This window comes from Sinohyriopsis cumingii, chromosome 5 (genome assembly GCF_028554795.1).
Source record: "Sinohyriopsis cumingii isolate HCF-2022 chromosome 5, ASM2855479v2, whole genome shotgun sequence".
Lineage (NCBI taxonomy): Eukaryota > Metazoa > Mollusca > Bivalvia > Unionida > Unionidae > Sinohyriopsis > Sinohyriopsis cumingii.
Window position 1 is genome coordinate 29,415,976 of NC_142965.1, and position 26,191 is coordinate 29,442,166.

The 26,191-nt window shown below is 36.4% G+C and overlaps 1 protein-coding gene across 1 annotated transcript in view; it reads left to right on the plus strand.

Moving 5' to 3' along the window:
• LOC149798862 (uncharacterized) overlaps positions 1 to 26,191 on the plus strand; it is a 274,739-nt gene that overhangs the window by 189,304 nt on the left and 59,244 nt on the right. Inside the window, exons 9-11 of the mRNA XM_089957774.1 lie at positions 8,327 to 8,398; positions 19,986 to 20,045; positions 21,773 to 22,058. Of these exons, the coding sequence (XP_089813900.1) occupies positions 8,327 to 8,398; positions 19,986 to 20,045; positions 21,773 to 22,058 (418 nt within the window). The remainder of the gene's footprint in view (positions 1 to 8,326; positions 8,399 to 19,985; positions 20,046 to 21,772; positions 22,059 to 26,191) is intronic.

Genomic DNA, 26,191 nt, shown 5'->3' on the forward strand with positions numbered 1-26,191 from the left:
CTTCATCCCAGGACCTGTAAAACAGATTGTGTCCTGAGGATAAGTTTTAGTCATTGAAAGTCACTTAAAACATATTTTTCTTATTGATTTAATGATATGCGTATTCAGGAACATCGTCATGTGTCATCCAGTCACAATTGCTATTTACAACTTCTTGTCAAACCGAATGTTCAACAGAATTTCACCAAATTTGACAGAAAACATCCAAATATGCTGTTCTTTCATACTGGTTCCAGTTTTGCTGCTATGCTATCAACTATGGGACCACTCCAGTGGCCTACATCCATCTCAGATACTCAGACACGGGAGGTTGCAGATTCAATCCATCGCCAAGTCATACCAAAGACTTATAAAAATGGTACTAACAGCTGCCTCGGTTGGCGTTCAGCATCAACAGGTTAGTGTTGCAGTTCACTTAGATCAGTCAGTACACAACCATAACTAGGGCATTTTGCAGTTCACTTAGATCAGTCAGTATACATCCATAACCAGAGCATGTTGCAGTTCACTTAGATCACTCAGTACACAGCCATAACCAGAGCATGTTGCAGTTCACTTAGATCAGTCAGTACACAGCCATAACCAGGGCATGTTGCAGTTCACTTAAATCAGTCAGTATAGAACCATAACTAGGGCATGTTGCAGTTCCTTTAGATCAGTCAGTATACATCCATAACCAGGGCATGTTGCAGTTCACTTAGATCAGTCAGTATACATCCATAACCAGGGCATGTTGCAGTTCACTTAGATCAGTCAGTATACATCCATAACCAGGGCATGTTGTAGTTCACTTAAATCAGTCAGTGCACAACCATAACCAGGGCATGTTGCAGTTCACTTAAATCAGTCAGTACACATCCATAACCAGAGCATGTTGCAGTTCATTTAGATCAGTCAGTACACAACCATAACCAGGGCATGTTGCAGTTCACTTAGATCAGTCAGTACACAACCATAACTAGGGCATGTTGCAGTTCACTTAGATCAGTCGGTATACATCCACAACCAGGGCATGTTGCAGTTCACTTAGATCAGTCAGTACACAGCCATAACCAGGGCATGTTGCAGTTCACTTAGTCAGTATACATCCATAACCAGAGCATGTTGCAGTTCACTAAGATCAGTCAGTATACATCCATAACCAGGGCATGTTGCAGTTCACTTAGATCACTCAGTACACATCCATAACCAGAGCATGTTGCAGTTCACTTAGATCACTCAGTACACAGCCATAACCAGAGCATGTTGCAGTTCACTTAAATCAGTCAGTACACATCCATAACCAGGGCATGTTGCAGTTCACTTAGATCAGTCAGTATACAGCCATAACCAGAGCATGTTGCAGTTCATTTAGATCAGTCAGTACACATCCATAACCAGGGCATGTTGCAGTTCACTTAGATCACCCAGTACACAGCCATAACCAGGGCATGTTGCAGTTCACTTAGATCACTCAGTACACATCCATAACCAGAGCATGTTGCAGTTCACTTAGATCACCCAGTACACAGCCATAACCAGAGCATGTTACAGTTCACCTAAATCAGTCAGTACACATCCATAACCAGGGCATGTTGCAGTTCACTTAGATCAGTCAGTATACAGCCATAACCAGAGCATGTTGCAGTTCATTTAGATCAGTCAGTACACATCCATAACCAGGGCATGTTGCAGTTCACTTAGATCAGTCAGTATACAGCCATAACCAGAGCATGTTGCAGTTCACTTAGATCAGTCAGTACACAACCATAACTAGGGCATGTTGCAATTCACTTAGATCAGTCGGTATACATCCATAATCAGGGCATGTTGCAGTTCACTTAAATCAGTCAGTATACATCCATAACCAGGGCATGTTGCAGTTCACTTAGATCAGTCAGTACACAGCCATAACCAGGGCATGTTGCAGTTCACTTAGTCAGTATACATCCATAACCAGGGCATGTTGCAGTTCACTTAGATCACTCAGTACACATCCATAACCAGAGCATGTTGCAGTTCACTTAGATCACTCAGTACACAGCCATAACCAGAGCATGTTGCAGTTCACTTAAATCAGTCAGTACACATCCATAACCAGGGCATGTTGCAGTTCACTTAGATCAGTCAGTATACAGCCATAACCAGGGCATGTTGCAGTTCATTTAGATCAGTCAGTACACATCCATAACCAGGGCATGTTGCAGTTTACTTAGATCAGTCAGTATACAGCCATAACCAGAGCATGTTGCAGTTCACTTAGATCAGTCAGTACTCCAGATATGTACTGAGTGTGTGCTGCAGATAAGTTAGATCAGCCATTAGATCAGTCAGTGAACCAACATTATGCTATATTGCAGATACATTATTTCAGGAAGGATCTCTACTATATGATGAGTATGTTGCAGATGCATTAGATAGCCAGTACCCCAATTGTATGCTGAGTATGCTACAGATACGTTAGATTTATCAGTACCTCAACAGTGTTCTAAGTAGGCTACAGATAAGTTAGATCAGCCAGTACTTTGACAGTGTGCTGAGTATGCTACAGATAAGTTAGATCAACCTCAACAGTGTGCTAAGTATGTTGCAGATAAGTTAGATCAACCAGTATCTTGACATTGTGCTGAGTATGCTGTAGATAAGTTAGATCCACCAGAACTTTGACAGTGTGCTAAGTATGCTACATATAAGTTAGATCAACAAGTTCCTCAAAAGTATGCTGTAGATAAGTTACATCAACCAGTACCATGACAGTTTGCTAAGTATGCTACAGATAAGTTAGATCAACCAGTATCTCGACATTGTGCTGAGTATGCTGTAGATAAGTCATATCAACCAGTACCTCAACATTGTGCTGAGTATGCTACAGATAAGTTAGATCAACCAGTACCTTGACAGTGTGCTGAGTATGCTGTAGATAAGTTAGATCAACCAGTACCCTGACAGTGTGCTGAGTATGCTATAGATAAGTTAGATCAACCAGTACCCTGACAGTGTGCTGAGTATGCTATAGACATATTAGATAAACCAGTACCTTGACATTGTGCTGAGTATGCTACAGATAAGTTAGATCAACCAGTACCTTGACAGTGTACTGAGTATGCTGTAGATAAGTTAGATCAACCAGTTCCTCAACAGTTAGCTGAGTATGCTACAGATAAGTTAGATCAACCAGTACCCTGACAGTGTGCTGAGTATGCTATAGACATGTTAGATAAACCAGTACCTTGACATTGTGCTGAGTATGCTACAGATAAGTTAGATCAACCAGTACCTTGACATTGTGCTGAGTATGCTGTAGATAAGTTAGATCAACCAGTACCTCAACAGTTAGCTGAGTATACTACAGATAAGTTAGATCAACCTCAACAGTGTGCTAAGTATGTTGCAGATAAGTTAGATCAACCAGTACCTTGACATTGTGCTGAGTATGCTGTAGATAAGTTAGATGAACCAGTACCCTGACAGTGTGCTGAGTATGCTACAGATAAGTTAGATCAACCAGTACCCTGACAGTGTGCTGAGTATGCTATAGACATGTTAGATAAACCAGTACCTTGACATTGTGCTGAGTATGCTACAGATAAGTTAGATCAACCAGTACCTTGACAGTGTGCTGAGTATGCCGTAGATAAGTTAGATCAACCAGTACCCTGACAATGTGCTGAGTATGCTATAGATAAGTTAGATGAACCAGTACCCTGACAGTGTGCTGAGTATGCTATAGATAAGTTAGATCAACCAGTACCCTGACAATGTGCTGAGTATGCTATAGATAAGTTAGATCAACCAGTTCCTCAACAGTTAGCTGAGTATACTACAGATAAGTTAGATAAACCTCAACAGTGTGCTAAGTATGATACAGATAAGTTAGATCAACCAGTTTCTCGACATTGTGCTAAGTATGCTACAGATAAGTTACATCAACCAATACCTTGACAGTGTGCTAAGTATGATACAGATAAGTTAGATCAACCAGTACCTCAACATTGTGCTGAGCATGCTGTAGATAAGTTAGATCAACCAGTACCATGACAGTGTGCTGGGCATGCTGTAGATAAGTTAGATCAACCAGTACCCTGACAGTGTGCTAAGTATGCTGTAGATAAGTTAGATCAACCAGTACCTCGACATTGTGCTGAGTATGCTGTAGATAAGTTAGATCAACCAGTACCTCGACATTGTGCTGAGCATGCTGTAGATAAGTTAGATCAACCAGTACCTCGACATTGTGCTGAGTATACTGTAGATAAGTTAGATCAACCAGTACCCTGACAGTGTGCTGAGTATGCTGTAGATAAGTTAGATCAACCAGTACCCTGACAGTGTGCTGAGTATGCTATAGATAAGTTAGATCAACCAGTTCCTCAACAGTTAGCTGAGTATGCTACAGATAAGTTAGATCAACCAGTTTCTCGACATTGTGCTAAGTATGCTACAGATAAGTTACATCAACCAATACCTTGACAGTTTGCTAAGTATGCTACAGATAAGTTAGATCAACCAGTATCTCGACATTGTGCTACGCCTGCTACAGATAACTTAGATCAACCAGTTTCTCGACATTGTGCTAAGTATGCTACAGATAAGTTACAACAACCAATACCTTGACAGTTTGCTAAGTATGCTACAGATAAGTTAGATCAACCAGTATCTCGACATTGTGCTACGCCTGCTACAGATAACTTAAATCAACCAGTTTCTCGACATTGTGCTAAGTATGCTACAGATAAGTTAGATCAACCAGTACCTCGATATTGTGCTGAATATGCTGCAGATAAATTAGATCAACCAGTACCTCAACATTGTGCTAAGTATGCTGTAGATAAGTTAGATCAACCAGTACCCCAACATTGTGCTAAGTATGCTGTAGATAAGTTAGATCAACCAGTACCTCGACATTGTGCTAAGTATGCTGTAGATAAGTTAGATCAACCAGTACCTTTACATTGTGCTAAGTATGCTACAGATAAGTTAGATCAACCAGTACCTTGACATTGTGCTAAGTATGCTGCAGATAAATTAGATCAACCAGAACCTCGACATTGTGCTAAGTATGCTGTAGATAAGTTAGATCAACCAGTACCTTGACATTGTGCTAAGTATGCTGCAGATAAATTAGATCAACTAGTACCTCGACATTGTGCTAAGTATGCTGTAGATAAGTTAGATCAACCAGTACCTCAACATTGTGCTAAGTATGCTGTAGATAAGTTAGATCAACCAGTACCTCGTCATTGTGCTAAGTATGCTGTAGATAAGTTAGATCAACCAGTACCTCAACATTGTGCTAAGTATGCTGTAGATAAGTTAGATCAACCAATACCTCAACATTGTGCTGAATATGCTACAGATAAGTTAGATCAACCAATACCTCAACATTGTGCTGAATATGCTACAGATAAGTGTAGGCTCACGCTATTGAAGAAAATAATTTTCATGCTGATTGATGTCATTATTAATGCCAAAATTCACATTCTTTTATAAGTCAGAACGGTCTAACATAAATTATTTTATATTAATTCTTTTTTAGGCATAAGAGAGGACAAAATCGAAAACTAGAAAAGCCTGATTCATATTTCAACTGGTTTATTTTTATTTGTTAACTTGTTTCTTTTTATGATCTCATTAAGTGAAGCATATGTTTGGATATGCAGTTTACAGAAACTCAGACCAGTTGCTGATTTAGATGATAGTGTTATTTCATTTAGTTTATTCAGTGCATGCCCAAACTCTCATGTATGGTAAAGAAAAGGTTTGAGTGCAATACATTTTTCCTGTGCACTTTTTATAGGCCATTTTCCACAGCTACTTTGGCTTCTTTAGGGTCTTGCATTGGTCATTTTCCACAGTTTCATTTGCTTGTTTAGAATCTTGTATTGGCTGTTTTTCACAATTTCCTTTGATTTTTATGGGTCTTACTTTGGCCATTTTCCACATTTTCTTTGGCTAGTTTAGGGTTTTGTAGTCGCCATTTTCCAGAATTTCCTTGGCTTGTTTAGGGTCTTGCATCAACATTTTTAGGTTTTTGATGTGATTTGCTGCATTCAGTTGCATTCAACAGTTGAGTGCTTTGCAATGGAAGCCTGTTGTGTGTCTATAAGCTATCATTTCACAACATTTATTTACAGTTTTATGATTCAGTGAAAAATGTAATGCAGGATATCCTGACTGATTTTATTTACATGTAATATTTGTCGTTGTGGCAAAATATTGGCTGTCACTGAGAAACAGAAGACTCTCCAGAAGTGACTGTAGCTGTTCAGGTTTGTCATCAATTGTGTAACTGTATGGTTCATACGATAGGGTTGATTAAATAGCTCCAAAGGGACTCTTGACAGTTTATGTGCAAGATCAATTACAGGGTATATCCTGCTTGACATTAGGGCTGTATGCATCAGGAGTATGACATAGTGCAGATATGTATAGTGAAGCAATTCTTTCCATGCTGCTTAATTTATTAGCAGTGGGATGTGTGCACATAGGCAACAAAAGATCAATAAAGTTTAACATTAGAACAAGGCTAAGTTCATGGATGAATCATCACCTTCACTGAGTTTTAGGTCATTATAAAGGGAAAGGCCTTCTCCTGGACAAGTAGTAGTTAATTCACTAGTGTATCCCCCAGGGGTGTAAAACTGAGGGTAGAAAAAAACCTTGGTGTCAGAACTGGGGGTCAAATAAAAAATGTGGGGGTCAAAAATGTACCGACAAATTTTCATCTGACTCGTACTTTTTCAGCTTGAAATAGGATATTGCAACTTGCACAACATACTCTTGCTCTCTCTCTAAACATACAAATAAACAAACATGCACAATTAACAAACAAATGCATTGTCCATTCAAAGAATAATTGTATTAGTTCATTTTTCTTTTAAAGTCGTACTCTTAACAGTCTCCTTATAATCCTTTTGAAGCAATATTATAGACCAACACATTACATATAAGCCAATACAAAAAGCCTAATAAATCTTTTTAACCAAATGGCAGTTGATTTACTGCTTGTCATAAAGTGTGTACTATCATCGGTTTCATTGTACTTTGTCCTAGAACAAATTTATCCAAAAATCAAGGAGACTAATGATTCATCTTCTTTCTAATAAGTTACACTTGAACATTAAGATCTTTTATTGCAGCAAAGTTAAAAACCAACAAAATCTGCAATGACCCCTGACTGTGTAATCCAAATAAATGCATTTGTCTACTGATTTCTTTGTTGTGAAAGAATGTCTTGGGTTATAATGTGTTCTCCAGATATCTTGTGGCGGACGTGGGCAGATTTTTAAAAATTCTTAAACCCTGTCATGAAAGGATTATTCACTTTTGCAGTCTTCACGATTAGAAGTCACACCGGTAATCCTAATGGATGTGCCATGCTCCAGTCAAAGGAATTATTTTCTACATTGTTCATTAAGTTAGATCCACAGTTACTCTTTTGTTTTCTGCTTCTTTCACTTTCTTCACTAATGATTCTTAGTGCATGAAGTTTTAATCTGGAGATCACTTTCTAGTGCAACAGGCATTGATGTTAAACATCAAGATGACATCTTGCTGAGCTCGATGGAAATCGCGCGAGAGCTTGCAAGATTAAGGGAAGCTACTCCATCATAACATTGTGTATGCTAGTCTGGTTCCTTATTTCATATGTTCCCTGCGTTGCACTCCACTATGAGGAGCGCAACGCAGGGAGTAAACAAAGCGGGGAACCAGTCAATGTATATGCTCGAAGTACACACGATGCCACCCCTCATTCAATACATTGGATATTAAATAAATCCTGATAGCATTATGCGAATCCTTTGCATAAAAAAAATGCACGGCAACAAAATGTGTGCGTCAGTTTTCTCCAGCATGTGTCCCTGATGCACAAATGTGTGTAAAGGGAAACACTGGTTCACTTACATTTGCTTGTTCAGGTAATCTATCCACATGACCAGCAACCTTTCCATCTTTATCATCACAAAGCTGTTGTCTGGTCACATGTACAGATGACATGGATGTTTCAAGAGTGGCACACTTTTTGATATTTCATGATGACTTGAAGATTTTCTTCACCATTTTTGGAGTTAGATTCAACAGGTATGCACATATACAATTGCCCCCATATGTTTGGTCACTTTCTGCAACATGGTTAAAACGAGGCTCCTTTGATGCCAACAAAATGTGACTCCTATATCAGAAGGTGGCCTCCCTTATGGGTGACCTTTAACACTGAATAACTAGTGTATTAAATCTGTTCATCTGGTGATTTTCTTTTCAGCATTAAAACTCCTATTACAGCCATTCTAGAATACTTCCATTTCATCTAGCCATTTTACTGTCTGTTACCGTCTTGTTTTTTCAGCATGTACCCAGTGTACTGGATCTCAGTATCAAGCAGCCCCTTGTACTTCAGTACAGGACACCATCTGTATCGGTGAGTCAAAATTAAAATTTAAGTTCTTTCTTCCAGTAATTTAGCCCACTATCCCAAAATGCAATTGGGTATACTGAGGATAAGTTTCTTACTGTGGAAAACCGTATGTACAGTCTGTGATATATGTCTAGCACTGAGATGGTTTTTTTTGTCACACAAGCAAAAATGATATACTGTTCAATGACTTAACTTTAATTCAACATGCCAATCACTGAAACACTTCTTAGCATAACTCTACTCTAATGAAATACTGTACAATGATTTAACTTTAATTCAACATGCCAATCACTGAAACACTTCTTAGCATAACTGTAATGAAATACTGTACAATGATTTAACTTTAATTCAACATGCCAATCACTGAAACACTTCTTAGCATAACTGTAATGAAATACTGTACAATGATTTAGCTTTAATTCAACATGCCAATCACTGAAACACTTGTCAGCATAACTCTAATGAAATAATGTACAATGATTTAACTTTAATTCATCATGCCAATCACTCAAACACTTGTTAGCATAACTCTATTGATTCACACAGTCCTGTTGTGAAACATGATGCCTGTGTCCTTGGAAAATTGAAATTACTGAAACTTTTGTAAAAAGAATTGGACATTGATATTTGAACATTTACTGTAAAAAAAAAAAAAATGCAAAGTTTTTACTGACATCTATTTGGGATAAAATTTACATTTTTATCCCTACTGGTTATAGACCATAAGTTCTTATGGGATCGCCAAACTTGTCCACAAGTTTATTATTATTATAATCCTAAACTACTTGGAAGATTGCCATGAAAATTTGTACTGTACACATCCATCCTAATGTCTGACTGGTCCTGAATTAAAATTATGCTGCTCAACATCCAGTATGGCCACCAGGGTAGTCATCTTGAAAATATTATTATCACTACTCATTAATGTGGGATTTTCACTTGTTATCACTACTCATTATTGTAGGATTTTCACTTGTTATCACTACTCATTAATGTGGGATTTTCACTCGTTATTGCTACTCATTAATGTGTGATTTTCATTTGTTATTGCTACTCATTAATGTGGGATTTTCACTTGTTATCACTACTCATTAATGTGGGATTTTCACTTGTTATTGCTACTCATTAATGTGGGATTTTCACTTGTTATCGTTACTCATTAATGTGGGATTTTCACTTGTTATCACTACTCATTATTGTGGGATTTTCACTTGTTATCGCTACTCATTAATGTGGGATTTTCACTTGTTATCGCTACTCATTAATGTGGGATTTTCACTTGTTATTGCTACTCATTAATGTGGGATTTTCACTTGTTATTGCTACTCATTAATGTGGGATTTTCACTTGTTATTGCTACTCATTAATGTGGGATTTTCACTTGTTATCACTACTCATTATTGTGGGATTTTCACTTGTTATTGCTAGTCATTAATATGGGATTTTCACTTGTTATCGCTACTCATTAATGTGGGATTTTCACCTGTTATCACAACTCATTAATGTGGGATTTTCACTTGTTATTGTTACTCATTATTGTGGGATTTTCACTTGTTATCACTACTCATTAATGTGGGATTTTCACTTGTTATCACTACTCATTATTGTGGGATTTTCACTTGTTATCACTACTCATTAATGTGGGATTTTCACTTGTTATCACTACTCATTATTGTGGGATTTTCACTTGTTATCACTACTCATTAATGTGGAATTTTCACTTGTTATTGCTACTTATTATTGTGGGATTTTCACTTGTCATCGCTACTCATTAATGTAGGATTTTCACTTGTTATAGCTACTCATTAATGTGGGATTTTCACTTGTTATCGCTACTCATTATTGTGGGATTTTCACTTGTTATCCCTACTCATTATTGTGGGATTTTCACTTGTTATTGCTAGTCATTAATATGGGATTTTCACTTGTTATCGCTACTCATTAATGTGGGATTTTCACCTGTTATCACAACTCATTAATGTGGGATTTTCACTTGTTATTGTTACTCATTATTGTGGGATTTTCACTTGTTATCACTACTCATTAATGTGGGATTTTCACTTGTTATTGCTACTCATTAATGTAGGATTTTCACTTGTTATAGCTACTCATTAATGTGGGATTTTCACTTGTTATCGCTACTCATTAATGTGGGATTTTCACTTGTTATCGCTACTCATTAATGTGGGATTTTCACTTGTTATCGCTACTCATTATTGTGGGATTTTCACTTGTTATCCCTACTCATTATTGTGGGATTTTCACTTGTTATTGCTAGTCATTAATATGGGATTTTCACTTGTTATCGCTACTCATTAATGTGGGATTTTCACCTGTTATCACAACTCATTAATGTGGGATTTTCACTTGTTATTGTTACTCATTATTGTGGGATTTTCACTTGTTATCACTACTCATTAATGTGGGATTTTCACTTGTTATTGCTACTCATTAATGTAGGATTTTCACTTGTTATTGCTACTCATTATTGTGGGATTTTCACTTGTTATCGCTACTCATTAATGTGGCATTTTCACTTGTTATCACTAATTAATGTGGGATTTTCACTTGTTATCACTACTCATTAATGTGGGATTTTCACTTGTTATCACTACTCATTATTGTGGAATTTTCACTTGTTATCACTACTCATTAATGTGGGATTTTCACTTGTTATCACTAATTAATGTGGGATTTTCACTTGTTATCGCTACTCATTATTGTGGGATTTTCACTTGTTATCACTACTCATTAATGTGGGATTTTCACTTGTTATCGCTACTCATTAATGTGGCATTTTCACTTGTTATCACTAATTAATGTGGGATTTTCACTTGTTATCACTACTCATTAATGTGGGATTTTCACTTGTTATCACTACTCATTATTGTGGAATTTTCACTTGTTATCACTACTCATTAATATGGGATTTTCACTTGTTATCATTACTCATTATTGTGGGATTTTCACTTGTTATCACTACTCATTAATGTGTGATTTTCACTTGTTATCACTACTCATTAATGTGGGATTTTCACTTGTTATCACTACTCATTAATGTGGGATTTTCACTTGTTATCACTACTCATTATTGTGGGATTTTCACTTGTTATCACTACTCATTAATGTGGAATTTTCACTTGTTATCACTACTCGTTAATGTGGGATTTTCACTTGTTATCATTACTCATTATTGTGGAATTTTCACTTGTTATCACTATTCATTAATGTGGGATTTTCACTTGTTATCATTACTCATTAATGTGGGATTTTCACTTGTTATTGCTACTCATTAATATGGGATTTTCACTTGTTATTGCTACTCATTATTGTGGGATTTTCACTTGTTATCACTACTCATTAATGTGGGATTTTCACTTGTTATCGCTACTCATTAATGTGGCATTTTCACTTGTTATCACTAATTAATGTGGGATTTTCACTTGTTATCACTACTCATTAATGTGGGATTTTCACTTGTTATCACTACTCATTATTGTGGAATTTTCACTTGTTATCACTACTCATTATTGTGGGATTTTCACTTGTTATCATTACTCATTATTGTGGGATTTTCACTTGTTATCACTACTCATTAATGTGTGATTTTCACTTGTTATCACTACTCATTAATGTGGGATTTTCACTTGTTATCACTACTCATTAATGTGGGATTTTCACTTGTTATCACTACTCATTATTGTGGGATTTTCACTTGTTATCACTACTCATTAATGTGGAATTTTCACTTGTTATCACTACTCATTAATGTGGGATTTTCACTTGTTATCATTACTCATTATTGTGGAATTTTCACTTGTTATCACTATTCATTAATGTGGGATTTTCACTTGTTATCATTACTCATTAATGTGGGATTTTCACTTGTTATTGCTACTCATTAATGTGGGATTTTCACTTGTTATTGCTACTCATTAATGTGGCATTTTCACTTGCTATTGCTACTCATTAATGTGGCATTTTCACTTGTTATCACTAATTAATGTGGGATTTTCACTCGTTATCACTACTCATTAATGTGAGATTTTCACTTGTTATCACTACTCATTAATGTGGGATTTTCACTTGCTATCGCTACTCATTAATGTGGCATTTTCACTTGTTATCACTAATTAATGTGGGATTTTCACTTGTTATCGCTACTCATTAATGTGGGATTTTCACTTGTTATCACTACTCATTAATGTGGGATTTTCACTTGTTATTGCTACTCATTAATGTGGGATTTTCACTTGTTATCGCTACTCATTAATGTGGGATTTTCACTTGTTATCACTACTCATTAATGTGGGGTTTTCACTTGTTATTGCTATTTCTCCTAAATGGTAAGTCATAATGACATGGTGTTTTCAACAGAAAACTTATGATATCTAGATTATCCTGTATGAAAATGGGTTCAGATATGACCTTATGTATGGCTACCACAATGAATATATTCAAAATTTTGTCAATAATTTACCTGAATTAATGGTCATATCAACAAGGGGTTTTCATCTTGTATTTTTCCTTTATCAAAATGGTGCAGATCTTAAATCCAGTCTGGCTGTCACAGTTCTCTAATTTGGTAATATTATCACTTGAGAATATTATAGGTGGTTTCAACACTCAGCAGTTAATAAGAAGAAATGGTCTTATATTAAGTTCCTGGAAATTCATTTCAGTCTATAGAGAATTTGTCACTTCAAGGGACTCTATTGTTTCATACAGAAAAGGGAAGAAACAGGCTCATATCTGCTTAAGATTTAAACATCACAATCAGACTGGGTTAAATGAAAGCTTGATATATTTCCCATTTTTTAATTGAAAATGGCAGTTAGTGCCTGAAAAATGGAATTTACATCACAAAATTCACATATTTTAAATTCATTTTTTATGAATATTGAAAAATTGAAACTTTTGTGCAATAAATGTACCAAGGGACATAATTAAATATATATGGGATTTACTATTTGGATATTGGCAGACATATCTCACATGTTCTTACTTAGATTATCTATGATCTTCATCAATTTATAAAATTATAATATTTAACAAATTATACAAATTTAAAGGGAAATACAATTTTATGTGTTCTAATATCATAGTTGTCAATAAAGATACAGTATGGTTATCCTAATGATGCAGTTATATGTATCTTTTAATATGTCCTTTTAATTTGTCCTTTTCTGATGCTGTTAATGCATTTAAGACTGCCTCAGAACGATGCAAGCTATGTCACCTTGTTTATGTCATTTTTCAATGAATTTCATGACGTAAACAATAATTTATATTCAGTTTGATAAAACAATAGAGCAAAACCATGATTTTTCATGTTGGTGTTGCTTATTTTTTAAATAATTATCATATTTTAATAGGAAATACTATTTTTTTTAAGATTGTCTTTAACAAAAAAAATTATCAGTAAATAAAACAACATACAGGTAAAACCCATTATAACACAATGCTCAGGTCCAGAGATTATCATCATGATTTAGGCGGGATTGTATTAAAAATTTTTTGGAACAAATGCACCATAGAAATTGTACATTGAAATTCCAATGTCATCAGTTTTAACTAACCTCTTGATCATATATCGTTTGTTTTGTTCACCAGGTTTCATCAGACATCAAGTATACCTCAGACAATAAACATATTATCAGTTGACAAATATACAATGTAATTTGTGATAGACTGGAAACATTTGTTTGTCTCCATTAAGTTTGTTTGACCTTACTAAGGAGTTTACAATCTTTGGTATCAATGACATTCATTTGACGCAGGCAGTGCATCAGACAAAATTTGGCTCATTGTTGGATCTAAAAAACCTCTCCGTCAGCCAACAAAGAGATCAAATTCACATGTTTGAAAAGGTTGATAGTTCTTGGAGAATGTTGTACTAGCTACATGTTACTTCCTCCAAACATTAAACAGTGCTGACTGTATTCAAAATTCTTTTAACTTGTCTGAACTTGATAGCTTTTCTTTATTTTTGTTAACAAATATAACACTGCAATATGTTTTAGAAAATTTCGGAAGTTAGGACAACATTAAACGCAGTGCTGGGATTAAAAATATTCTGCTAGAGATACAAATAATTAGCTTTTCTGAGAGCATGTATTTAGGATGTTAAAAAGAGAGGTTACCTTATATTAAAAAATGGGAGCCATGCTGCCATCACACTATAACAGGGCTCAAAATTAGCGGTAGTCCGCTATCCTTAGGCTAGCAGTTTTCCTGTCGGACTAGTAACTTTCATAATGCTAATAGTCCGATGGGCCAGTAAGTTTCGGTTATCAATAGCCAGCGTTTGTTTACACCATTCCCTAATAAAGACTTGACTTAGCAGATGTTCTTAGAATCAAAGCAGTGGCCATTGTAAACAGAGTCATAAAATATTAGCATGAGAAGATGAAGTCAATTTCTGCCTCGGAAAGGTGCATTTCTATAACAAGAATCTATCTGATTTTGTGCATTTCACTTAACAATGCAAATTATGGTCCCGTCATTAACAGTGGAAGTTTGGTAATTGATCCTAATTAATCTGATAATGAATTAAATGAAAAAATTATGTGGGATCAAACTTTATTCACTCGACCACAGTAACAAACTACAAAGCGGTATACCACACAAAAGAACATGGCAAAAACTATTCAAAGAAATTAGTTCGCACGTTTTTTTTATTTAACGTTGGGTGTTTTTGCTCGCTACCCAAACACTCCAACAGTCACAAACAGGAAACTTTAAAATTGAATCGGTAAACATACATGAAAGCTGTGTGACATTGTTTTGTGAACAGGACTAGTAAAGATTGGCAGGACCAGTAAATTTCTCAGTATACTAGTCCTTCTGGCTACAAAGAAATTTGTGTTAAATTCGAGCCCTGTATAAGTGGAATTGCATTATAATGAATCATGTTATAACAGGTTTTACCTGTACAACAAAATTTCATTTAATAAAAATATTGGTAATTGTGTACTGGTGGCAACACTGAGAAAAGAATACAAATTAAAGAAATCTTGTCAAATGAAATGTATCTTTTTCGTTTTATTTTAATATTAGGTTTTATTGTAATGCTTATAACTGTGGCATGCCCTCTTCTATTAGGATCTAAAAAGAGTCTGTTCACTTTTATGTGATGCCCTGCAAGCATTTCTCTGTAATTAAGTGTTTAGTCAGTGGCTGAGGCTGGATTTATTGTGACAGCTTTTGAAAAGATGAATGTTTCCTTGGCATGATAACACAGGCTGAGTAACAGATTAATTGTCTCAGCCAATTACAGCAAATAAACAGTACCAATATCACAGTAACATCTGTGTGGGTGTCAATCTAATTTCTTGTTAAAATCCCATTTCATAGACAACTCCTAAGTTGTTTCTTTTGCCTAATATCTGTGGATTGTTCCTCAAAATTTGCAGTCATACATTCAAAAATAAACTTGCAAGTTGTAATAAAATGCACTAAATTGTCCTCTTCTCTTTTCTCAGTCAATCTTTTTTCTTTATATAGGCATAGTGTTCCATGATCAGGCAACTGCCACATGTAGACCATATTTATTAGTACAAACAATATACTATAGGGTTGTACACTGTCATTACATGTACCATGTGTTATCGATGAAGTGACATTCAGAGTTGCTATCATAAGGACCTGTACAAACATATTGTTGGTTTTGATTCCGGTGGTTTATGAGTGTAATTCTAGCTACAACGCTTTAGTTTATTGGTGTTGGCATGCAATGGATGCTTGTGTTCTAACCTTAAAAAAGGTTGATGTGTATGGACAACTATGCCAAGGTTGATGTGTATGGACAACTATGCCAAGGTTGATGTGTATGGACAACTATGCCAAGGTTGATGTTTATGGACAACTATGCCAAGGTTGATGTGTATGGACAACTATGCCAAGGTTGATGTTTATGGACAACTATGCCAAGGTTGATGTGTATGGATAACTATGCCAAGGTTGATGTTTATGGACAACTATGCCAAGGTTGATGTTTATGGGCAACTATGCCAAGGTTGATGTTTATGGACAACTATGCCAAGGTTGATGCTTATGGACAACTATGCCAAGGTTGATGTTTATGGACAACTATGCCAAGGTTGATGCTTATGGACAACTATGCCAAGGTTGATGTTTATTGACTCAGTAAGTCATGAGTTATCAAAGTAGGGGTACTGTTGGAAAAATAGGTGGAATGAAGATACTACAAACAAGCTTCCAAATATCAGACCCATCATTTTGAAGTTGTCATCCCTGATATCGAACAAGTCACTGTGATGATGAGTTATTATGCCAGTCTAGTTGTTGTTGTTGTTGTAGGGTTTAACGCCATTTTTCAGCACACGATAGGCTATACATGGTGGCCAGTATTAACGGTAAAGGAAGAACCCGGGAAATCCCCGGAAAGAACCACCAACCCTCGAGAAGCTACTGGCAAGCTTTCTCACATATCCACATTGGCCGAATCCGAGACTCGAACCCATGCAGACAGAGGTGAGATGGCAGTGATCCGTAACAGAGAGCGCTTTAGACCACTCGGCCACTCGGGGCCCCATGCCAGTCTAGTATAGGACACTAAGCCAGACTCTTGTATAGGACTTGCATACCAGACTCATGTATATGCCAGTCTTGTATAGGACACTAAGCCAGACTCATGCATAGGCCAGTCTTGTATAGGACACTAAGCCAGACTCATGCATAGGCCAGTCTTGTACAGGACATTAAGCCAGACTCATGCATAGGCCAGTCTTGTATAGAACACTAAGCCAGACTCATGCATAGGCCAGTCTTGTATAGGACACTAAGCCAGACTCATGCATAGGCCAGTCTTGTATAGGACACTAAGCCAGACTCATGTATATGCCAGTCTTGTATAGGACTTGCATACCAAACTCATGTATATGCCAGTCTTGTATAGGACTTGCATACCAAACTCATGTATATGCAAGTCTTGTATAGGACCAACATACCAGATTCATATATATGCCAGTCTTGTATAGTATTCACATACCAGACTCGTGTATATGCAAATCTTGTATAGGATTTGCATACCAAACTGGAGCATATGGTAGTCTTGTATAGGACTCGCATACCAGACTCATATGACCTGCCATACTTTTATAGAAAGCACATAACAGACTTATACATAACAGTCTTTTATAAAACAGACATAACAGACTCATACTTGCCAGTCTATACACTTGTACAGTCCTGGTCAAGGTGTTATATAGACATGTACTGTCCTGGTCCAGATGTTATATACACATGTACAGTCCTGGTCCAAATGTTATATACACATGTACAGTCCTGGTCCAAATGTTATATACACGTGTACAATCCTGGTCCAGATGTTATATACATATGAACAGTCCTGGTCCAGATGTTATATACACTTGTACAGTCCTGGTCAAGATGTTATATAGACATGTACTTTCCTGGTCCAGATGTTATATACACATGGACAGTTCCAGTCTAGATGTTATATATACAGTCCTGGTCCAGATATTATATACACATGAACAGTCCTGGTCCAGATGTTATATACTCGTGAACGGTCCTGGTCCAGATGTTATATACTCGTGAACAGTCCTGGTCCAGATGTTATACACACATGAACAGTCCTGGTCCAGATGTTATATAGACATGTACAGTCCTGGTCCAGATGTTAGATACACATGTACAGTCCTGGTCCAGATGTTATATACACATGAACAGTCCCAGTCTAGATGTTATATACACTTGTACAGTCCTGGTCCAGATGTTATATCACATGAACAGTCCTGGTCCAGATGTTATATAGACATGTACTGTCCTGGTCCAGATGTTATATAAACATGTTCAGTCCTGGTCCAAATGTTATATACACATGTACAGTCTTGGTCCAGATGTTATATACACATGAACAGTCCTGTTCCAGATGTTATACACATGTACAATCCCAGTCTAGATGTTATATACACTTGTACAGTCCTGGTCGAGATGTTATATAGACATGTACTTTCCTGGTCCAGATGTTATACAGACATGTACAGTCCTGGTCCAAATGTTAGACACACATGTACAGTCTTGGTCCAGATGTTATATACACATAAACAGTCTTGGTCCAGATGTTATACACATGTACAATCCCAGTCTAGATGTTATATACACATGTACAGTCTTGATCCAGGATGTTATATACACATGTACAGTCCTGATCCAGGATGTTATATACACATGTACAGTCCTGATCCAGGATGTTATATACACATGTACAGTCCTGATCCAGGATGTTATATACACATGTACAGTCTTAGTCCAGGTGTTAATTACAAGAAATAAATCATTTTAGCAACTGTGACCTTGAACTTGCAGCTGCTGGGTACTATATATAGACAACTAGATATGAAAGGTTCATTGCTTTAGTTTCTTGTGCCAAGTCTGTCCTCAACAGCAGACCAATAAATTAGGTTTTGTACTTGTGCCAAGTCTGTCATCATCAACAGCCTGCAGACCGATAAATTAGGTTTTGTACTTGTGCCAAGTTTGTCATCATCAACAGCCTGCAGACCCATATATTGGGTCTTGTACTTGTGCCAAGTCTGTCATCACCAGCAGCCTGCAGATTGATAAATTGGGTTTTGTACTTGTGCCAAGTCTGTCATCATCAACAGCCTGCAGACCAATAAATTGGGTTTTGTACTTGTGCCAAGTCTGTCATCATCAACAGCCTGCAGACCGATAAATTGGGTTTCGTACTTGTGCCAAGTCTGTCATCATCAACAGCCTGCAGATTGATAAATTGGGTTTTGTACTTGTGCCAAGTTTGTCATCATCAGTAGCCTGCAGACTGATAAATTGGGTTTTGTAATACTATAGGCTACTTTTACATAAAGGCTTGCTAATTAAAATGATTATTATGGGCTACTCTTACACAAAAGTTTTGTAATTAAAATGGTTTCTATGGGCTACTCTTACACAAAGGTTTGGTAATTAAAATGGTTACTGTGGGCTACTCTTACAAAATTAGAACTGGATCTCTTTTCTTACTTAGTGTACTGTTACCATTATTTAGTTTTTCAATCCAAGAACCCACTATATAAGGAACTGTAGTTGACTGTATTAATTGTCTCACATGAATGCTAGTTTAGAATACCATAAACTTCTAACAAACATTTTAAATTCATATCTTTTTTGCATTTGTGGTGGTGAATATTCTTTAAAAATTTGGGTGCCCAAAACATGATCTATAGTGAATGTCTGTATCCAAGTATTTGAAAACACTGCATGGTCCAAGGATTACTAAAATCTCAGATGTTGGTGATTGATAAGCCTGGCTCTCACCAGTAAAATTCCAACAACAAAATGCACAACTTGATTGTTCACGCACTGATGGGATGCTATTCTAATGCTGCATATTGTAATGGAAATACTTGTAAAAGTTAAAATCATCCCCATAGTAAACATTTTGCAGACAGTACAGGCAGTATTTGATATTGCCAAGTAATTATTAGTATTTAAGTTAGAATTTCTACATTTATGACAAAACCTGTCTCAGTAGAGAAAGGGCAATAACTCTAATTGTCCAGTGGTATGTTCTGTTTTGCAGATGTGTCATTCCCCCTGGACCAGCTGGACTCGGACTCTATGATGTCACTCCCTTGGAGAGGTATTATACAGTAAAGCAATTCATGTATTTATGATTTCTTTGTACATGACTATTACTGTCTTTAGCCACAAGTAAAGGAACCCATGAGCATTTTAGAAACTTGTCTGCTACATTGAGATTGATGCATCCTTACTGACAACTTGCAGTGTGTTCATCATGTAGACATATTTTTGAGTTATTTTATACAACTATCAAACTACTTTCAACATATTTGATTTGTATCAAAATCATTGCATCCATGCTTTTGTATATATTGAAAATTGTTTGGTCTTGTTTTTGAATGACGTACATCCTAATTTGTTTGGTCTTCTTTTTGAATGACCTAGATCCAAATTTGTTTAGTCTTGCTCTTAAATGACTTAGATTTTAATTAGAAGGTCTGTTTTTTAAATGACCTTATCCAGTGTTGTTTGGTCATGTATATTAAATGACCTAGGTCCTAATTTCAAAAATATGCTTTATACTAAACTTTAAACTGATTCATTATCACCACTCATTTCAACGAAATTTAGTGTAAACTACAAGACAGAGACAAAGTAAACTTTCTGGTATGGAATTTAATTTAATTAAATGAGTGATTGCTCTGAAGGCATAACAAAAGCAGAAAGTAGGCAAGATTATCACAGTCTTGAGAGACTAATCGCTGATTTACATATGGTGTTTTGTGGTGTACAAAGTTAAAGTTGGATGAGATTGCATGTGTGCATCAGTGTATTTCCAATGCTAATTATAATCAGTTATTTCACTAAAATGAAATGCACATATTATCTTTAAAGTCAAACCTTTGCAATTAAAAAAGTGATAGAGAGTAATGTTTATATGCCCTATAAGGCAGAGCATGTTATGTTTCAGTATGGATCCTTACATCTGTCAATACCTGTTTCACCTCTGCACATTATAACTAGAGCTCTCTACCATCTGCTGTTTCCAAAAAATGTGCTTGGCTAATTGCATTGGGAAAAAACTGTTGATTCTGGAGTGAAAGGTCAAGGTCAGTGTGACCAAAAGCTGAAATGTGGTTTCTACGTCAGAGAGCTGGATTAAATTTTGTGAATGACTTGTACTTACGTAAGGAAAAAGACTATTGTTTCTGGAGTCACAGTGTTAAAGGTCAATGCCACTGACTGAAAAAAATAAAAATGGTTTCTGTACAGTAACTTTACTGAACTGAAATTTCTGGATAGCTTTCACTTGGAGTAAACTAGTAGTCTATTGATTTTGGACTTGTAGTCTATTGATTTTGGACTAGTAGTCTATTGATTTTGGACTAGTATTCTATTGATTTTGGACTAGTAGTCTATTGATTTTGGATTCTAAAGCTCAAAGATCACTGTCACGGTAAGTCTGATAGGAAGGTAACAGTTTTTGCACAGTAACTTTAGTCCAGGTCATTTGGACTTGGATTAAACAAGGGATGTGTTTCCAATGTGTCCTTGTTACTCTAGTTTTAATTTGATAGGGAATAGTTTCCAAAAACGGGAGTAAAATTGTGGAAGTATTTTACACATGAAAACTACATTTCAGGTGTCCATTGAATCGGATTGCCTTGGAATAAGACATGCTTAACACTACACATATTTACAAAATAATTCTTGCAAGGCAGGCTTAAAATTGGTTAGCAGTTCACTGGAATTTGATTCAAGAACAATTGTTGACAACAGGTGGTAGATATTAAGGTGACGGTTATTTGTTAAACCCCATCATTGATTCCATGTCTCAATTACTAGGTGGTGTGGCTAATCTAAGTGGATCAGAAAATGTTTTTGTGGAGAGGATCGACAAGATTAGGAGGCTGGATACTGCCCTTTATCTGTCCAACAACCAGCAGTCTATGAACTTTCTCTTCCAACGAGAGTCGGGCATTGAGGTCAAGGTCAAGGTGTCAGATGTCTACCTGGTGCCAGAGTATGTGGACCTGGACCACATCGATGACAGTTCCTACTACCTGCATTCCGCAAGCATTCCAGAGGAGAAAAAAAAAGAGTTTCGCCACACAACACAGCATTACTGCCGGTATTTCTATATTATTTCTATCTTATTTATATATGATTTATATATGTACAGGGCCTGAAAATTCAGCTTATTTGTCACTGATCCAGGACCAGTAGGATCAACACTGCCCAGGTCCATATAAGCCAAGGACCTGTCCAACAGCTATGTTTGAAAAGCAAATATTTCTGAAAGAAAAAAAAAACTTAATGCACACTGAAATTTCAGACAATTACTTTGCATTGGTGCCTTCAGGGAACAAAATATAGAATTGAGGAAACATGTACAGCCATGATTGTTGATGTAATTTGTCCCATATCTAAATCATTCTTTTGCTAAATGTTACAAGCTAACTCAAATCAGAGAAAGGTTTTCCAGCTTTAATCACTCCATAATAATGTGTTGAAAAGACATTAAAGCCTTCTCTTCTGATCAGCATTTGGCTGTGTAAAGGCTTGATCAATTGGGACAATGATGATGGAGGTGGTTATGTCTGACTTACAAGCAATAACCATTCTGCTGCAAGTAATATGGATTTTGCTTGTTTTGTGTGCTATCATTGGGTCAGTCTTAAAATTGGACATGCCTTTGAATATGGCACTTGAAAGATTTGCTGACTCAGCATATGCTGTACATGATGAACAATTATTTTACTCAACCCATGGCCTTGTCTTTTTCCAGTGTTCCTGGAAAGTCGGCAAATGTTTGTTTTTATCACAGTTTGCATCTTTCTCAGACCTAGGATGTTGTTGTTGTTGTTGTAGGGTTTAATGCCATTTTTTAGCACACGATAGGTTATACATGGCGGCCAGCATTAATGGTGGAGGAAGAACCCAGGAAAGCCCCGGAAAGAACCACTGACCCACAAGAAGCTACTGGCAAGCTTTCTCACATACCCACATTAGCCGAATCCGAGACTCGAACTCACGCAGAGGTGAGATGGCAGTGATCCGTAACGGAGAGTGCTTTAGACCACTTGGCCACTTGGGGGCCCCCAGACCTAGGATGTCTAAGGTCCTGCAGTGTAATAGCACACAGATACTCTATGGATGATGCTTGCCTCCTGCTGTTAAATCCATGCTTGAACACAGTCATCCATCTACAACATACAGTACATTGCCAGCACTGTTAAATCCATACTTGAACACATAGTCATCCATCCACAACATACAGTACATTGCCAGTACTGTTAAATCCATGCTTGAACACATAGTCATCCATCTACAACATACAGTACATTGCCAATACTGTTTATGCTTAGTTTTAGCTGTGGATGAGAACAAGCATTTGATTGATGAGGATCAAGTTTAGACTGATGATCAGTACTGCATCCAAAATTTACAGACTTCCTGTAATATTTTGCACCACTACTATTGATTGACTTGCATCATTGTTCTTTTATGACTCTTTAGGATGATTTAAGGATTAAAAGACATATTAAATTTCCAGTGCTGCTAACATATGACAGTTCCACAGCTAAACTTTGGACCACCATAATTTTCAGGCTTTGAATGAAATTCCTTAATGTAATCTCTTTGAAAAATCTTGTTTCTTCATACATAAGGAAGAAATTATTATATAATGATGCTGTCCAACCATTTGTTACCAGTTTCCTATTCTACACAGTACCTCAGCACATCCATCAGTTAAGAAACTTTTAGGACAGTAAGGAAAAACATATCAGTTGAAATAGAAGCTTGTTGGTTTGTGGTGAAGGGTTAAAAGGTCAGTGTCTCTATAACTAAAAGAAGAAAATTGTTTATTTCCATCATGACTTTAGTTCTAGACCATGACCAATGTTTGTAGAGATCATGTGCTTAAGGTATGGAAGAGACCTGCTGATTTGAAGGTCAGAAGGTCAATGATCAGGGTTAATTTTTGGCTCAAAGAAACACATTTTATCTGGAGTAATTTCTTTAACAAAACTTTGGATGGTTTGCAAATTGGTTAATAAAGAAATATGTATAATTTGGGGTCTAAAGGTCAAAGGTCATGGTCATGTTAAGTCTGATAATGGTTTATGTGCAGTAACTATAGTTCCAGGCCACGTAACTTTACCAAATGTCCAAGTCACTGAGTTTCCTTTATCAATAATCTCCAGAGTCAACCATGCTCAGCTTACTTTACCTCATAGAGTGTGTGGCTTTTTAGCCCTCCGATACACATGAAGCAAAGTTACCTAGTGCAGTGCACAATAAATAGAACACCTGTTACCTATTCGATTCCATACACATAGGCCTGCCTGTTAACTGTTAAGCAGTGTAGTGTATGTTACGTTTAACAGGAATTTTAACCATTTTACATTTTTGGTACACATCTATTATGTAAATTTAAGAGTAAAGTCCGATCGTTATTGCTGTGTAATTATTTTTCATGTATTAATTTTTTATGTGCTTTAAAATCTTGAGAGAACTTGTTCACCGTCAAAGTCAGTGAAGCCGTGTGACCAACCGTAGCTGCCATTTCTCATTCTCGAAATGTACAAGTTCTTCGTCTGCATCTACAGTACAAAGTCATCTGAATTTGATAATTTATAAAAACTAATTGCTGCCTACATCAATATCAGAGCCTTTACCTAAGTTATTGAAGCTTTCATAGTTGTGATTCTAATCGTGAAAAGTTCTGAATGAAATCCATGACCTCCATTTTGGAGAGTGGAGAATACGACCCAATTACTTTAAATAGCAGATTTCAAACAGAGCATAAATAGTGACCATGTGATGACATAATGGGGTCATTCACAGCAATGAATGAGGTATCTAATGGGGGTTTTCCCCAAAGGTGGTGCTACGAAAACCCGCTAAAAATGGCCAATGTTTACAGAAGGCATCAAAAGGTGCTTCCATGCAAATGGAGTAGAGGCGTCAACTTTCGTACTCTTCTTCACAATTAAATTCCAAGATCAGTCTGTATGTAGCAATAAACTGGTTACTCTGGACTTCTCAGAGGACCCAAGGAACATCTAATTAAACATAGGCTTGGATGAATAAGTTTGAGCTACACCAGTCCATTCCATTAATCCAATTTTGCTCTCTGACCAAAAGACTTTGATTCCTGTCCGATAATGGTTTGCTTTACCAGAGCCAATGCATGAGGTTAGTGGAGATAAGGAAGCAGTGTAGCATGCAGTTGCAGTTATATGGAACGACATAATGTGTTTGGGGATGTCACCATTCGTAACTATGAGGTTGAGTATGACTCATTGACAGAATAGTTGAGACAGAACTGCTGCTGTTTTAGATGGAGTCGACATAATGACTTTCTGAGAGGACATCTATAGGATAGTCAGGTCCACGTTGAATGAATTATTAGGCCAGAGTACCCAGAATGATCCTGCATGTTCTGCACAAAAAGAGTAGTTGTAGTGAAGATCCCCCAATGAACAGATTTGCATGTAATTAGGAGTACTTGCAGTTTGATAACAAGAGCACAATGGTGAAATGAAAACAATGAAAAGGTTGTGGATTATGAAGGCAGAAAAGCATGTACTGTAACGGTAGATTAGCTAGATTCAAATTAACAATATCAACATGAAAATGAAAAGGAAACTAAATTATTTCTAACTTATAATAAACAGCCATGATGAAATATCCTTTTACTGTATGAAACTAAATACCAGATTAATTGATATGCATATATATTCTTGACGGTAGACTGAAGAACTGATTATAATTCCTATATATTAAGTATATCTATTATGTAAACCCCAAAACAGCAACAACAAAGTCGGACTAATTTGATTCTATGATCATTCTAAAGCCAAATTTATACTTGTATTGGTTAAAACTTCTAAATAAAAACTAAAATTTTGGTCATGGGTGTAACTGAATAAGATTTACAGATTGTATGGGGTTGAGGGCAGCTTCACGATATTTCCTAAACAACTTAATTTGAAAAACTTGATGTAATTATTAAATGAGTATTGAACCAATTTGCCTGGACCCATATTGATATTGATCCCTTTCTTAATTTTTCCGAGGTCCCATGGTAACTCATGCACTCACTTATGATGATCTACAATATGTTTTTGGAATCCACTGTGTGTGAGTTATCAGGGGATAGGTATATCTAGGAATGTTTTAGCACAATGGCTTGCACTAATTCATTATGTAAACATATTTCATTTACATTTAAAATTGCAAATACTGAAATTATAT